General features: G+C 40.3%; 1 protein-coding gene across 1 annotated transcript in view; it reads right to left on the reverse strand.

Moving 5' to 3' along the window:
• The window catches only part of MARCHF6 (membrane associated ring-CH-type finger 6), a gene marked incomplete at its 5' end in the record, with an annotated part of 64084 nt that overhangs the window by 8106 nt on the left and 37812 nt on the right, over positions 1–18166 (reverse strand). The window contains 8 exons of the mRNA XM_079703780.1: positions 3419–3553; positions 5186–5367; positions 8823–8892; positions 10806–11010; positions 12355–12492; positions 14927–15027; positions 15783–15902; positions 17880–18014. Of these exons, the coding sequence (XP_079559906.1) occupies positions 3419–3553; positions 5186–5367; positions 8823–8892; positions 10806–11010; positions 12355–12492; positions 14927–15027; positions 15783–15902; positions 17880–18014 (1086 nt within the window). The remainder of the gene's footprint in view (positions 1–3418; positions 3554–5185; positions 5368–8822; positions 8893–10805; positions 11011–12354; positions 12493–14926; positions 15028–15782; positions 15903–17879; positions 18015–18166) is intronic.

Raw genomic sequence — 18166 nt, forward strand, 5'->3', positions numbered from 1 at the left:
CCCAAATGAGGTTAATGTTCACCTGAGGAGGTCCACAGATCACTGAGGTTCCAGCTCTTTCAGGATCCACTGCTTTCCAGTCCTTTCCCACAAAAAAAGACATACCACACTAGCTCCTCTGCTAGAATTAAAAAAGAGTCCAGCCTCCCATAGGTCTGTAGTCACTTGATGCAGGAAAGGCAAGCAGCTTGGAGTCAGGGATGGACAAAAAGCAAGCTGTTCTCTCAAACTTTGGGATTTTATCCAGAATATTAAGGATACCGTGCTGCACACTCTGTTTGCAACTTGTGTTTTTCCCCTACTCAAAAACACGTCAGGGCTTCCCTGGTGGCACAGTGGTTGACAGTCTGCCTGCCGATGCAGGGGACACGGGTTCGTGCCCCGGTCTGGGAAGATCCCACATGCCGCGGAGCGGCTGCGCCGGTGAGCCATGGCCACTGAGCCCGCGCGTCCAGAGCCTGTGCTCCGCAACGGGAGAGGCCACAACAGTGAGAGGCCCCGCGTACCGCAAAAAAAAAAAAAAAAAAAAAGAAAAAACAAACCAACCAAAAAAAACACGTCTGAGAGCTATCTATATCAAAACATATAGCAAAACAAAAATACAAACAAGCAAAGAAACACACAGCTCTACTTCCTTCTTTTTAACTGCAGCACTGGATTCAAAAGCAAAGATATATCACATTTTATTTAGTCATTCTCTACTGATGGACATCTGGGTTGCTTCTAATTTTTTGACATGGTAAAAAATTATGTAACAGCAGAACAACCCTGTTCATGTCTCCTGCACACATGTAAATGTTGCTTTGCAGGATATTCTGAAAAGTGAAAACTGATGGGTCATAACATATAAGCATTCTTAAAACTGAATAATTTCAAATAATTCTCCAAGGTCACAATGTTGGGCACTGTCCAGACCACCAGGAACACAAGTGTGAGTGAACAAGCTGCGTCACTGCTCAATGCAGTGAGGGAGAACAGACGGCATGGGGAAGTTGGAGCCCTTCTAAGAGTGTTAGAAAAGGGTTGTTACAGTTCCCTGGCTCGTGTGAGGTGACTTGGGGAGGATTGAAGGAAGCAGGGCTTTGCTCTATTCCAGATGCTACTTAGAAAGTACAGGTAACCTATAACTGGGTATTGTAATCAATCTTACCCAGAAGAAGGGACAGGCTGGGGCTAATCCAACTGAAGTTGGAAACAAAGGAGCAGCCAATCACGTCAGCCAGGGTACTGGCACGTTGGGGCATTTTTGTGGTTTGGACAATACTCATGTTTTGCCTGCGTTCAGACATGATTATGGAGGGGTCTTGAGTCTGTCTCGATCCATCATGGTCACAGAGTGGCCTTGTGTGATGCTGATGCTCTGTCAATTGTTCACACTCAGCAGGAGGCCTAGCTCCTGGACCTCCGGGGCTGTTTTGCTCTTTTTCAGTGCCACGTACTGCACAGCCTCAGGAGGCGTATACCATCTGTTTGCCGCATCTGCAGTGACCACCTGGGTTACGGTAGCATCTGCCTGACCCCTCCCCTATAAAGTTGTGTTTCCCTCTGAGGTAGAAAGTAATCTGTAAGGTGACATTCTGTCACCATGCAAACAACCACTTCTGCATTGTAGTGGCATAAAAACACGACCGCAAATCCTTCTCCCATGGAGTGGTAGGGGTCTACATCCCCTTCCCTTAAATCCAGGCCAACCTGTGACTTGCTCATACCCAGCAGAATGTAGTGAAGAGCAACGCTGCAGGACTTCTGAGAAGAGGTCATAAAAAGTGATGCAGCGTCTGCCTTGTTTGTAAGAAGCCCAAGTGCCTTGAGGCTACCAAGCTGTAAAAAAGCTCAAGTACATCCAGGGGCTCCAGCCAATAGCCCAGATAAGGTGCAACCAATAACCGGCACCAACCCTCACACATGAGTGATGACGTCTCCAAATGATGCCAGCTAATAAGGCTGTCAAATCACACTCAGCCACGGAGCCTTCCCAGATGAGACTCCAGATAACATGAAACAGACACAAGCCAATATACCCTGTCTTAATATCTGATCCACAGATTCTGTGGACAAAATAAATGGTTGTTTTATGCCAGTAAGCTGGAGCTGCAAGGTAACTTGCTATCGCAGCACAGTAGCTAAAGACCCATCAACTTTCACCTGAGGGGTTCAGGATCCACTGACAATCCTTAGAATCAATTATTTTGTTAATTATTGCAAAACAGTAACTTTCCTAATTAATTGTTAATTCTTCTACCTTTATTGCTGGCATTATTCTGTGGAAAACAGCCTTACTTCAATCACTGATGCTATTAGACTACACTGCAATGCAGCTCCTACAGAAAGGCGTCCTAGCTGCTTCACGACTCCCCCTCCTTGCTCCCTTTCCCTCTGGTTCTAACCTATGGGCACACCGGATGAGAGGAGGCCCCCTATATCGTACACTCTGCCTCCCTCCAAGGTCTGCCCACTAGCTCCCTCCTGGAATACACTGCTTCCTTTCTCACCCACTCCTCTGCACTCTACCGTGCTGTCCTAGACATTATCTCCTGCAGAAGACGGCACCTGAAGCCCCCAAGCTGGGCAGATGCCTCTCCCACACGATGCTGCGCTTCTTGTGCTTGCCCCGATCACACACAGTCACCATCTTTCCCACCAGCCTTTAAGGTCCCCAAGAAGTTCCTGCATTAGCCTCATTTCCATCTCAGTTATACGGTGCAGGGTTTGGATGTACATTAAAGCATTCAAGTAAATATCTGCTGTTAGATGAAGCTTATGGGGGTTCTTCATCTGGAAAGTAGAGGATAATTTTCATTTCTGAAAAATTCATCATAATCTACTAAAAGGAGATTTTTAAAACAAGGCTGAAAAGCCTTTGAATGACTGAAGTCAATACCTAGATCTTTCCCCTAATACCTCTTAAAAACTTGAGATCTATGATGTTAACTTCAGGCTCTAAGTATGACAGAAAAGTTAACTTTCCTTTTCCGTGAGCATTTTAAGGCCTTCGCTGTGACCTGGATAGGTTCCCTCAGAATGCTCTTTTTAATAAGCCTGTGACTTTGTGGGGAAAAATGCTGCAATTTTTCAAAAGGGTAAGTTATTGCTTCAAGTCTCAAAGCCAAAAGGAGCAAGATATCTCACCCTAACTAAAAGTGAAAAGTTCAACACGTTAGTTTGTATCTTTAAACACTGGTGAAGCCTATAGTGACATTTTAAACCAATAAAGTAAGGTATTTTTTAAAGGTGTTGAATGACCTGCATATTTCAAAAACTAAAATGCATTATCTAATCGATTTTATAAGAGTTCCTACAATAGAAAAAATTAAGGAGTCTTCTTAAACAAACTGCTTAAAATCACTTTTAAACAATTAAGAATTTTTCTGATTCCAAATACATAAAGAAATATCATGAGCAAAAGACACACACTTACCTGCCATGGGTAAAAAAGAGGAGTCTGATCCAAAGGGACCCTCAGGGGGGCAACAATAACCAGCTCAAACAGAAGCCCCAGAAGAAGCGGGACGACTCCAGCCAGCAGCACCGCAACTATCACCGTCTTCATTATCTATCAGGGAATGCAAAGCCTTGTCATTAGAGACTCTATGACTTTTAAGCCAAGCTCTTTATCTCATGTGGAAATTTACTCTTCTTTGACCTGATGCCTAACAGAACGAATATATACCTTAAACAACTTACATTTTATGTTACATGTTTAAATGAAATCTGAATGTGTAACTATAAAAACTCAAGCTGTAACAAAAACATGAAATTACTATGCACTGTTGCTACAAAATTATAGGAAATTCATTTTATTACATATATTAATCAGGTGGCTTTGCTGCTTTTCTCAACCTCAGTCTCAGGAGTAGGCTTCTGTTTGTCCATGAGAAGCTACTGGTTGTCCCAGGCCCCTGATCCAGCGGTGGTCCACCCACAGGCTGACCTGTGACCCCTGAGGTGGACTGGTATAGATGAAGGGCTCTGCATAACCCCAGTTAAGGTAATTAACCAAGTTGATCAAATTAGCTCCCCTGAGAACAGTACAGTCCAACAGAACTTACTATGATGACAGAAATGTCCTGTATCTGTGCTGTGCAGTATGGTAGCCATTAGCCACAGGGCTACTCTATTAACACAGCTCTAGAATTTGGACAAAGTGGCAAAATGAAAATGAAGTAGACACAAAGAGAAGAGATAACATTCAAGAGCCACTATGAAATCCTGACAAAGAAATCAGTTTTTAAGTGGCCTTGATGTCCCTTTTTCTTAAGGTAGCCTCAGTGAGTACATCCATTTCAACAGCAAGAGAGTAAAATGGTGTGTATTAAGACGCAGTACCTACTTCTTTACATGGCAATATGATATGGAAGAATATCAAATGAAAAGTGGTACTAGCTAGTTTCTGCATTTTAAATATAGGTAGGTGTCTCATCTTATGGATTACAGAACAATCAACTCCCTCCATTCTTAATATACAATTAATCTCCTATGTTTTTCTTTCAACACTAATATTAAATAGCTATTGAACTTTCAGTGAAATCAAGATATAAATTCAGATACCAGAGTTGATTATACAAATGAAAAGGCATAAAGCAGTGACGTAAACATATTTACCAGTCATAGCCAACGTTATGATCAATCAGTAAATTACCACACCTGGACAATCATCTTACAGTGACATTTTTTCCTCACCTTTGTGACAATCAAGTTCTTTATTGAGAGTAATAATTCCCATTACTTACTACACTTTCACACTAGCCAAGACATTCTTGAATAACAACAGACTATAATTAAAGAACTCCCATTTAAGTGAAAAACACTGACTTAATCCTGAAGTCAAGATTTTGTATTAAAAATTTTTTTTTCAACCAGATTTTAGAAAAAAAATCATTAAAGGAAATTTCTACTTAAACAAATTGATTTTAAATTCTACAGGATATCTTATTACTCAAGGGCCTTACCGGATCATTTAATAGCATGATTTCCTTTTAACCCTCAAATACATCTGACTATGTTTCTCAGAATGAACCAGAAAACTACTGTCTTAAAGGAACACTCTTTCTAATTCAAAAAAATCAACTCTCTTGACTCTATCAACACAGTGAAGAAACAAAAGTGAAAAAAGATTAACAGAAATTACTGGAAAAACATTCACGACTCCTGTCAGACAAGATCAGTCTTTATTAGGAAAACCTACCATAAGGGACCACTCCTTAACCTTCTGGAAGATCACTCTGCGTCCCTGTGGCATCCATGCCACCAGCACTGTCACCGCCCTGATGGTTAGCCAGCAAACATAGAGACCACAAGCAGCTGTGTAGAGCTCATGGATTTTGGCAGTCCCCGTCCAAAATGACATTAACCAACGGCCAGCAAATACTGAAAATAGAAAAGCTGATACATGAGAAACGGAGTCATGTAAAGAGAACTCTAATCTTGACGTCAATGTTGTACTACTAGTATTTTCAAAAATTTCAGTCATTTTAAGTGATTATTAAAAACACATCACATTTTGATATATCAGTGTCTTTGTTAAAAGCAAACAAACAAAATAAAAACAAAACCCCCCAAATTCAAAAGAATGTAATTATTTGACTAAGATACAACCAGACCACAGTAAGTCACCGGGGATGACCTCTCCTGTGACATGCATTCTGACTTGCCAGGCCAATTACTTGTTCTTTGGGGACTGAAACGACCTGAGGGGGGGTGTTATTTTTATTGTCTGTATCATCAAATGAAATCATTATGCACATAATAGGCCAAAAATGGAAAACTTACTTTCTATTATTTGTGTTGTCAATACTTTTAACATTTAGGAACATTACAAATAATTTAGAGTAACTTTCTTTCAATTGGGTCATTCATTAAGATAGAAAACTAAGCTTATTTTAATCAAAAGTGGGCACATTAACAAAGAATACCACACTAATTTTTCTTAGAAAAAAAATTAAGATCTAAATATAATGAAACTTAGGAAACATGTGCAAGTTGTCTAAGGGACTGCCTCACACAAAGAGTCATTACAAATCAACTCCACAATGTACCCACAAAAATCTAACTATCAGGCAAGATCATTTCTATGGTAACTTTCTTTACATGGTTACTTATCTTAATCAGGCTGGAGAGAAAAGGAAGACCCCATTTCCAGTGTCTTCTTCTCCTTAATACAGCACTTACCTGTTACCTTTCAGTGTCTACAAGGAACCAGTGGCTGTGCTGAACATGTTCCATACATTTTCTCATTAATCCTCCCAACAACCCTGCAAGCAGCAATGACCTCCACTCTGAAGACTAAGAAACCGAGGCTCAGCAACAGAACCTGGCCCAGGAAGGTCACACAGGGGAGGAGGCTGAGTGTGAGCTCCTGTCTACAGGGCAGAGCTCATGCTCTTGAAGGCAGACCCACACTGCCTGCAGTCAAGCTAAACCACCCAACAGTCAGGTTTACAGGCCACAGAGCTGGTAACGTTACACACTTCTGTGCCATCTCACAGACAGCTTGGATATGAAGATAACTCATTTTTTGAAGACAAATACATGTTAAGTATTTATCTACATGAAATAAACACACGTGCATGTTAAAGATATAAAAATACCACTGATAATTTAGTAAAAATGTCTAGCATTCTGTATATACATATTTCTACTCCAAGATTTTTTGTTGTTCTTTTTTGGTTGGTTTTAAAAAATTTAGGGCTTCACTGGTGGCACAGTGGTTGGGAAATCCGCCTGCCAATGCAGGGGACACGGGTTCGAGCCCTGGTCTGGGAAGATCCCACATGCCATGGAGCAACTAAGCCCGTGAGCCACAACTACTGAGCCTGTGCTCTAGAGCCCATGTGCCACAACTACTGGAACCCGTGCTCTGCAACAAGAGAGGCCACCGCAATGAAAAGCCTGCGCACCGCAACAACGAATAGCCCCCCCTCACCACAACCAGAGAAAAGCCTGTGTGCAGCAACGAAGATGCAACGCAGCCAAAAATAAAATAGAAAAAAAAAATTTAAAGGCTGCTTTTCATTCCGTACTTCACATACTTCTAAAGTGTTTTTGAGAGGTCAGGGCTAGTTTCTAGTTTGCAGTAACTTAACATTAGCTAAAATGCAGCTACAAGAAAGTAACCTAGGGGGAAAACAGCATCCTCACCACCTTAAATATGTACTATGACAAAAGCATTTCTATGATTAAACGTAACTGCATTCCTTCCACTAGATGGTGGGACTGGATTAACAGGGAAATATTTACTTAACAATCCTTAATGAAATTAATGTACCTGTATTGCCAAATTCAAGCACTAAAAACTAGGTTTCCCTCTTTTGTTAACTTATTAATATTTCTGATAAAAACATGAAAATGGATCATAAAAACCACAAATGTAAAGCTGTCCAAAGTTCAAAAACTGAGTTTTCTCAACAATATGTTTACTACACTGCACCCAATGGTTAACTAGACTTTGTCTTTTTAACAGCTGAGGTCTGAGTAGTGAACTTAAGAGCAAAGTTCTCACGGTCAAAAATCATTGTGCAGAAACAGTGAAAAACAAAACAACTTTATTTTTACCAGTTTAAGGTGAATCACAACTCTTACAAATTAGAAAATATTTTTTTTTAAGAAACCTCACTTGAAATTAACTAGCTGCTCTTCCCCAGCCTTAGCCCTCATGGGAAAACTCAAGTATTTAATACAGATTTGGTTTCTAAAGTTATACTGAGTTAGTGCTATAATCAAGACACTAACTCCATAGCATGTACGGGCTTGATAAGACCTGAAAATTATCTTCCACTTAATGATTATTTAAGTGGCTAACACGTATCGGTATGATTCAGAATCTTCTGGCTTGCTATAAACACTAACTAGGAGGATGGGGGGCAGCAAGCTGTTCCTGACACTTTGTCACTGGCTTTGGACTCCACCCCCATTTACCCCTGACCTCTGCAGAAGATGACAAACTACTATATTCATCAACAGCTTCTTACTTGTTAGATGAAGAAACCCTGTTTAGCTGAAATTTAGCGATTAGTATTTATGATACTAATGATAGTATTTATGATAGTATTTATGACAGTATTTATGATAGTATTTATCATACTATTTATGATAGTATTTATCATACTAATGATACTATGATACTAATGGTACTATGATACAGGTGATAAAGGGAAACAGCCTGGCTTCATAAAGGTCTCTAACAACAGCATGCAGTGGACTGGAAAGATAATTACATAATGAAGGCAAACATAATTAACATCAAAACACTGGCTTGAAAAAAATGACTTAAGCCACCCAGATGACTTTCTTTTTTTAATGCATACATTTTTATTTTAAAATGCTGAAAAATTTTTTATAAAAAAAAGTTCACGAAAAATTTCAACATATACCCAAGCAGAGAAAATCCTATAATAAAATCCTTTGTACTCAATCACCCAGTTTCAAAAATTATCAATTCACAGCCAACCTTAACACCTTCCATAGTTTTGCCTACTTCCCCACCCCCAGAACGCTATGAAGCAAATCCCAGACAACAGATGACTTTTTGAGAACCCAGACTGCAATAAGAAAATGTCTCTATAAAGTTGAGTGACCACAAGTACTTCACTTCCAAAAATGAATCATAAATTGTATATTGACTCTGTTGCCCTCTGCTCCAATACAAACGAGTCCAATGAAGTGTAGAGCCCTATACAGAACAGTACCCCATATTCAATAAAAATGAGGGGGTAACTACTTCAAGTTTATGTGTGATGAAAGATCACGTGTCAGCAAGACATACCCTTTTAAAACAAAGCACCTTTTCATGATGTCATTAGCCGAGAGCTAGGATAACCTCATACCTGGTAGAGTAAGGCAGATGAGGCTGGCGATCAGCAAGGTTATACACATGAAGACAATCAACAAAAATATCTGGAAGGCAAAACACAGCAGTGCGTAAACAGGATTCATCTGTGCTCAATGCATTTTATGACACCCCTCAAAGAATCAACACAATTCTCCCAGTAAAAATGATCTGCCTATATTTGTATTTCAAGGATTCCTTCCATTTCACATAAAAAGGAAATTTTCATTTTAGGTAATATTAACTATAATTTTGGCCGAAAGGAAACTGTGCCCACTTTCATATAATCAGATACGTCAGCAAGTACCAATATATTTTCAATCAGAGAGCACAAAAATAAAACATAATCAGCTTAAAATTTCCCTCACTATTAATTAAAACTAACAATATTTGCTTATTTTTATCAAATTCTCAAAAACAACTTCTCATGAAAGGAAAGCTTACTCCCTATCCAATTAGAACTTTCTGTGATAATGGACATGCCTACTCCTGCACTGCCCGACACAGGAGCCACTGGCACAAGTGGCCACGAAGCACTTGACATGGGGTCACCATGAATGAGTAAAGGAATTTTAAATTCTATTTACTTTGAGTGTGTGTGTTGTCTACAGGAAATGTCCCTTCTTTTCTTTTTTCAGTCTCACTGAGGTATAAACGACAAATAAACTGTAATACATTTAAAGTGTTCAATGTGATTTGATACATGTAAACACCGTGAAGGGATTCCACCATCAAGGTAATTAACACATTCATCACCCCACAGATTTACAAACTGTATTTATTTTTAATTAAGTTTAAAAGTAAACAGCCGTTGTAGCTATAGCTGGTGGCTCCTATACTGAGAAGTGCAGATAAAAAGGAAACACACTGAGACAAGAGGGAAGTGGCTACCCTGGACAGAAAGACAGAGTGCTGCTGGCCTTGACCTGACTAAGCCCAAAGGGCAGAGCTCCAGCAGGAAGACTGGAAAGCACTGACGATAACACTCCAAGAGGGGGCTGGAGCCTTGGTCAGCTTTCGCCGCCTGAGAAACCCCTTAGTGATTCTCTCTCTCATCTAGGCCAGAAGTACCTTCTGCTTAGAAAATACCTTTTGTCAACCCGAAAGCCTCGAGTCTCACAGCTCGACCCCCATCTCTGAGGGCGCCCTCCCCAGTTCCTGCAGCTTGCCTGCACCTCCCACCCCCCACTCCACACATTCACCTCCCTGCAGATTCCATATGTACCATGGCTAACCTGCCTCTTGTCCTGACACAGGCCTGGAATGCCCTTCCCACTTCCCATGTTTTAATCTGCCTGACCCCAAACTTTAAAGACTTAAAGGTATCAACTCCTCCATAAAGCTTCCTGAACAACTTTCAAAAACGTGTTTTGCGGAGCAAGAAGTGAGCAATCATATGACATGCTACTAATATAGCAAGTGGGGTGAGGACTAACACCTGGCCATTGAATCTAATCCCATGAAGGTCACTAGTGACCCTTGACAGGAACAGTTTTGGTGGAGTTTGGGGGTAAGTCTTGCTGAGCCAGGTACTTCCTTAACCAATCTGGTCTTCAGTTTGATCAGATGTAAACAAGAGATTACTACTCAGACCTTGCAGCACTGGGATTAATACTCCAAGGATTAAAGAGAGGAAAACACTAAAAGGCCCCCTCCAGTTCCTGACACACAGGTGAAATGAATCAGGAATGGCAACTTCTCATTTGATCTAGGGTCTTCTATCTTGTTCCTTTCCAACAGCAGGGACCAACAGCACATGGACCCCCAACTCCACGGCTCACATCTAAAATTCGATCAGCTTATCAGACATTTACATATATTATGTGTTGCAGAATGAGAGGCCTGAAATGTGGGTTCTTGTCAGGAGACTGCAAGATGCGTCTACACAGAGGATCATATACTAACAGCGCCGATAACAGCAGAAAAACTCCTCAACAGAAGTTGGAAAGCTCGACCCCTGCTAAGTCGGGGCAACACCTACCCTGAGTGGGAAATGCGGGGGCCGGCGGTAAGGCTGGAAGCCAACAGGCCCGCCCTGCTGGAGGATGGCTTGGTGGGCCGCATGCAGGCCTTCCCCCACCACGGGGAGGGCGTTGTTGTTTCGAGCGTGCTGGTTATTGTTAGCCTGCTGGTTTGCACTGTTCTCGTTGTCTTCCTGGTCTCCCAACAAATAGGAATGAAGGTCCCTGTGTAAAAATGGCATCAGTGAAAATGTTCACCTCAGATCAGAATAAAACAGCAGACGCGAGACTTACTTTCTTGATAATTATACTTAGGGGAGAAAATGTACGAGTGGAATCTATGCATAGCACTACTATTATCTCAATCAGCTCTAAAGGTTGCTGCATGCTTTAAATTAGACCTTCCCAAACATAAAGTTAATTAACATACAGAATACCCATTCAATCTATTTTGTTTTCTTCAGCCAGTATCTGAGAAGAATCAGTAACTGAAAAAAAAAAAAAAAAAAAAAAAAAGAAAGTGTGCAATGCCCAAGATACTCTATGTGAAGAATTTCAGGGAAAAAACTATCAACTTCTTTTTTTCTCTGTAGATGACTACTTTTTTTCTCTGTAGATGTGTCTGCTGTAACATGCAGCTCGACTAAAACATCAAGCCACAAATCAGTTAAGGCACAAATGAGATGGGGGGAAGGAGGGGACTCACGGTAGGGCACTGAGCGGTTAGAGAAGGATGAATGTTCAAATACAACCAAATGCATACAGGCATCCCCTGGAGATACTGTGGGTCTAGTTGCAGACCACTGCAATAAAGCGAGTATTGCAGTAAAGCAATCAAGTTTTGTGGTTTCCGAGTGCATACAAAAGTTATGTTTATACTATACTGTCATCTATTAAGTGTGCAGTAGCATTATGTCTTTAAAAACAAGGTATATGCCTTAATTTAAAAATACTTTATTGCTAAAAAATGCTAACAATTATCTGACAATGCAAGGTTGCCACAAACCTTCAACTTGTAAAAAATACAGTATATGTGAAGCACAATAAAAGAAAGTATGCCTATACTTCACATTAAGGTATCTACAGGATGCCACATATTTTCTGAAAAAATGTTTAAACTACCGAGATTAAACTTCTAAATAAGTATATAATATATGAAGCTTGAAAAAACATAAATGCATCATGCTGACTAAATGACTGAGAAACCAAATCTGAGAAGAGCTCACTTATCAGGTTAGGATTTCTAAAATAAGGGTAACTTGGTTTGTTTTTAATGCACTGAGAAGTATTTTATTTTTTACCCTGTGTAATGAAATGAAAGAACCTGGGCCAGCAGCAACCCTCTGTGAGAGGGTAAAAAACATGTACACATTTCTCCATAAAAGGATACACAATGATTAGAAAAATAAGAAAAATTTAAAACTTTAATAAGCTTTAAACAATACACCTGCAGATAACACTAAATTGTCTCTTATTAAAACTAACTTTTCCTGAGCGGGGCATACTTTTTCAGAAAGGTTATTAAACTGACACAAATGACACACGTACGAGTCACCTGCCTGTACTTACAGCAAGTATCCAGCAGTAACAGTCCACGCTCGCACCAGTCCCTTCAGCCACTGCCGCGTGTGTCCCTGTTCAAGTAACGCTGGTAAGACAACTTGAAGCAGAAGCAGCTCAAGGGACAGTTCACTCACTGGAGCATCACTGAGAGTTACGAAAAGCCATAATTTATGATATGAATTCGATTTTCCCTTATAACTGTATCATATTAGACATTTAATGGAATGACAGCAAAACTCCTTGAAGAGTCACATGAACTCAGTGTCTTTATCACCTCATCTCCATTCTTCCTTGAAGAACAAGGAACATCCCTCAAACATCACCAGAACTGCTCCCAACAAGGGCTGCATGACCTTGGTGGTGTTAAGGTGACGGCCAGGTCCTCGTCCTCGCCTCGCATGCTGTCTTAGTAGCTATCACACACATGGTCGCTCATGCTCCTCAGAACACTTTCTCCGTGAACACCTTTCCAAGACACACTGGATGCGACCTCCTGTGGCTTCAAACAGCACCTTTCTGTAAATTTCTATATGCTGCTCAGACACCTTCCCTAATTCCTAACTTATACATCCCAAGTGCCAACTCAACGTCTCCCAGCACACACGAGACATCTTAAGTGGATCGTGTTCAATATCCAATTCCCACTCTTTCCCTTAAATCCTGCTCTTCCACTACCTTCCTCATCCTAGTAAATGGCAACTCCATCCTTCCAGGTGCTCAGGACAGATACTTAGATCCTCGACTGCCTTTCTTCACCCGACATTCAAACAAGCCAGAGAATCCTACTGACTGTACCCTAATACCCCGAATCTAACCACGTGTCATGACCTCCACGGCCACCTCCTCCCTCTCAGCCACCCTCGCCTCCCACGGGGATCACGGCATCACCCTTAGCTGCCCTCCTGCTCTGGCCCTGGCCATCCCAACCCTGGCTCTTGTCACAGCCTCCAGAGTGATCCCTGTGAAACCTCTGTCAGACCACTCCTCTGCTCAGCCTTTCCAAGAACCCCCCAAATCACTCAAGTTAAAGCTAAACTGCTTACTTACAATGGCTTACAAGGCTCTCCAGGACCTGGCTCTCCATGACCGCTCTGACCTCACAGCCAACTACTTTTCTCCTCCTTCTACTGCAGCCAAACTGGTCTCCCTGCTGCTCCTCAAACAGACCTCAGGCCACTGCATGTGCCCGCCTCCCCTGCAAGGACACTCTGCCTTCAGGGCTTCACACGGCTCACTCCCTCATGCCCTCCTCCTTCAGGGCCTTCCTCACCTGTCACCTCCTCAGGTCCTCACTAGTCACTTCCTTGCTTCGTTTTTTCCCATAGCACTTACGACCCTTTGACATATTATGTATTTTATCTATTTTATTGGCTGTCTCCCCAACTGAAATATAAGCTCCACAAGGGCATAGATTTTTCTTGATTCTGTTTTGTTCACTGTTACATCCCTTGTACATAGAAAAGAACCTGTTATATAATGGGCCCTCAATTTTGCTGAATGGAAGAACAGACTAAACACTGTTACAAAAACTCAGCTAAAATTCTAGGTATAAAGAACTACCAAAAAATGGGTCTACTCCAACAACATATAAAGCCAGAAACTGTGCTTCCTGGTTCTCACTGTGACGATCCAAATATATAAGGAGGGAGAACCGACTTTCTCTAGGTAGGGAAAAACTCAGAATAAAACCTTGGTTTGGATTTTGACGAAAGACAGCAGAAGCATGCCAGGCAAACATGGGGAAGAAGGTCATTCCAAACAGAGAGGGAAAGACCAGGAGCAGCTAGGCATTTATGGGGAGGCTCAATGGAGGCTGAGCGTGGCTGGAGAGGAGAACTCACGTCAGACAATGCTGGACAAGATGCTCGAAAGGCAGTGTGAGACGCTGAGCCTTGGATGTCATTCTAAATGACCCAGGTATTATCGTGTACATTACGGAGGAAGAGGCAGGTGTGTTAAGGATGGATTATAAATGGGAAAAAAACAGGAAGGCCTAAACTAAGGTATTAAGTGGTAAATCACATTGAATTAGACAAGAGACTGTAAAAAGAATTAGAACTGACAAGATTTAAAGACTAATTACAAGTAAATGTGAGGAAGAAATCCAATTTGCCTGGCATGTTTAGGTGACGGAAGGGATGAGGCAAATCACTGAACAAGAGATTATAGGAGGAATGGTGGAGACTAGGTTTCCAGGTTACTTAAGTCTTTAAATCAAAAAAAGATTTTCCATTTATAAGCCATATAGCCTATTTTAATCTACAATTAAATGTATATCTATGGCTACATTACTTATGATGTGCTTTTCACACAAAGATGATGCTACCAGGTATCTCTCATTAGGAATGTTAAACATTTCAATGCTAAACAAAGGCACACTTCATTTGCAGAAAAGTCAGTCCTTCTTTGGAACACGTAACTGCTAAACTAACGTTTATGTGATTTAGAACATGGCAAAATTTAGTTAACAGATGATTTCTAATATCTGTAAGAAATGCATGTTTTAAATAAATGTACTCTGAATATCAAATCCCTACCAGAGTTAAATTAGTAAAGCTTCCGAATTTCAACAACTTACCTATAGAGCATGACATTGTATGGAAGAAAATTAGGCAGCAGACTCTTAATTATCCGTATAGGTAGCCAAAGCATCAGGAGTACAATGGAGCCAAAGACAATCTGCAGCAAGAAAAAGGGCAGGGGACCACTGTAATCACTGTAAGTCTGAGAGACAGGCAGACTTCTGGACGTACACATCCAACACACAATCCAAGTCTATATGCGCCCAGGCTGCTGAGTGTTCTCATTCAGCACACTCTACTTGGCTTACTCTATGTGGAGACTGCATACCTGGGACAGCTGCTCCTCTCTCTCTAGGACACGAAGGCTCAAACAGGAGCCACAAAGGATAAGCACTGCATGGTATGTGAAAAGAGAGCTAGAAACTCATACTGAAGGATCAAAATTGCCTGCATCTTAATAAACCACCTGTAACAATAAGACATGACCCATACTAATGGCTACAAAAGTTTCCAAATAACACACATCACTGCTTTTAGAAGTTTATCTTGGAAAAACTTAGATTTAACTAGGTAATTTCTTCTTCCAGGCAGGGAAGAAACTTTGAGTTGCTTCTGTTAAGAGTTTAATTTAGAAGCTATTAACAAGTCTCCATTGCTTCAATGCAAATTAAATGTAATTCAGAGACCCATAATTTGGCAATCAATTATACCACTAAAGAACCAAAAGGCATTTTTGTTTATTACATTTTGTTTTCATCAAAGTAACCAATAAAACAGCTATCTGATAACCAACTTCCACAGGCTTAGATAAACTTAATTCAATCCACTCTACCAGTCCTCCTGACCAAAAAAAAAAAAAAAAAATCTAAAGGGTAGCCCATTTTACTTCAAAAACAAAAAAAGTATGCTTACCACTGACAAAATAAATCTTCGGAGATGCCTATAAATAGGCAAGTGAATCATTTCTTGTACTGGATTAAAATCTGGATCATTCAAATTCCTTAGAAACCATAAGACACCAGGTCGAAGTACCTGCAAATATATTTTAAATGCTATAAATACTTACCAATGTCTTCAGGCTCTGTATATGAGCTAAAACATTAATAGAGAAATAAGCTCTTAAAATTATTTTGGCATCTTATAAAATGGGCCCTAGAAAATTCATACAGTTTTCCTGGGAAAAGAAGTTCCTAAATCAGAATCTTTATTAAAACTATCCTGTGTTTGATGTCCTTTGATGCTTTTAATCATTCAGTGGAAAAATTTAAGTACAATTTGTCAAGAAATCTAGGTCTCCAAGATGAAAAATAAGTTTTGTTTGGTTTTTTGGCCTTGCCACATGGCAAGAGGGATCTTAGTTCCCTCATCAGGGATCAAACCTATGTCTCCTGCAGTGGCGGCACAGAGTCTTAACCACTGGACCGCCAGGGAAGTCTTGAAAAGTAAGTATTTTTATAAAAATCATCACTATATTGTATAATCTGGAAAGGATTAGGTTACAATTTATAAGTGTCCTAAACGGAAGATGTGATTTCAGTCTCACACTTCCTGAAAAGAGTTATATTAATTAAACAACCTTCAGTTTCTCAGTATCTTCATTTTACCATCTATATCTTTTCCCCTTGCTCAGTAGGAAGCATCAACCCTAGAGGCTATGGGCGATGGGCAATGAATGGGTCTGGGGATTAGTTCTGGGTGGCTCACACTCACTGAGCTACCCTGTATAAAAAGCATCTCATCTGCTCAAATTCTATTTCTCCACCTTCCAAACAAAGGGGTTATTATATGTGAGCTTTAAGGTTCAATCTAACTCTAAAATACTAGGATTCTGTATCAACAAAAAAACACCACATTGATAAAACGAAAAAATTCAGTATAAAATACTTAATCACTGAACAATGCAATTTAGAGGTCAGGTATAATTACAATTTAAAAAACACATTATTAATGTAGTCTCAATCACTAATTTCAAAACAAGGATACAAGCTTTGTTTGCAAACAGAATTTACTGAACTTATACTATATGATTCAGGAGAATATTTTGGCCCCCAGGCTCATCCCCAACTCCTCAAATCTCTCAAAGAGCAAAGTAACCAAGAACTGCATTAAGCCTTTGTGCTTCTGTATCCCATTCACACTGGATTAGTCGTCAGCCTGCTCCTTTGGGCCCTGCACATCTCCATCACCACTCTCAATGGAGTAAGCTGACTTGTTCTGTGGCTGTATCCCTTCCCAGGATGCAAAAATCAAGGAGAGTGGAGACTGTGTCTCTGTTTCTCACTATTACCCCAGCATACAGCACAGTGTCCGGCACAGAGTGAGCATGCAGTACTATTTGGGGAAGGGATGCACAGAGGAAAGTACACTTATCAGAATTACTCAAGTTTTATACTTCATTTTGCAGCAGATGACTAAGCATGAGATGTATACTAGTCAAATACTGACCCTGTTTTCACTGCCCCCAAATCAGTAAGGACTGTAATCTGAAAACAGGATTAGTAGCAGTACCCATCTGGTGAGTGGACCAGAATCATAAAGGACCCTCACTACAATTCTATACTTTAGGTGTCTGCTTCAAGACCATTTTACATATTTGATCCTGCAAAACCATACCCTTTGGTTATTTCCAGCATTAAATGTCCCTGGATGAAGTCCAAGACAGGCTCACATCACATAAAGTTCCAAGAATATGTATTTGAGGATGGTTAAAATATATACCAAGTTAAGCAAGTGTTTTGATCTAATTTTTATCCCTCAGTCTATTCATCTTTCAAACTCAAAACTAATTAGACAGAAATAATAAAACTTGTCAATTTTTGAGACAAATTACTAAAAAACAGTTTAAAGCAATTGAGCCAAACTAGGCTATTAGCTGTTCCCTCTTAGAATAAAATAGCAGAGAAAATGATTTAGCTAGGAAATCATCATAGCCTTTAAGGCATGGCTTGTGGTTAAGGCAAAAGTCCTTTTCATAAATGTACAGTGTTGGAACTTCCCGGTAGAACTTACCTCTCTCAGTAACAGAATGAAGGAGGCAAAGTAGAACACATATACCATTCCCACCAGCCAATGCAGAAACATGGTAGTACCTGGAGCCGACTGAAAGCTCAGTTCTCGATCTTTCAGAGTGGCATCAAACATTTCCTAAATCAAAACAGTACACGTGAGAGAGATTTATAGTGCTTACATCTGCTGAATTAATATCTTCATATTCTAGGAAGTGAATGAATCACTATGCATGTAGGTTCTGATGTTTCTAGAATTACAGTTCTCTTAAAGCCATTTCATCGTATCAC

Source organism: Hyperoodon ampullatus (genome assembly GCF_949752795.1).
Source record: "Hyperoodon ampullatus genome assembly, chromosome: 4".
Lineage (NCBI taxonomy): Eukaryota > Metazoa > Chordata > Mammalia > Artiodactyla > Ziphiidae > Hyperoodon > Hyperoodon ampullatus.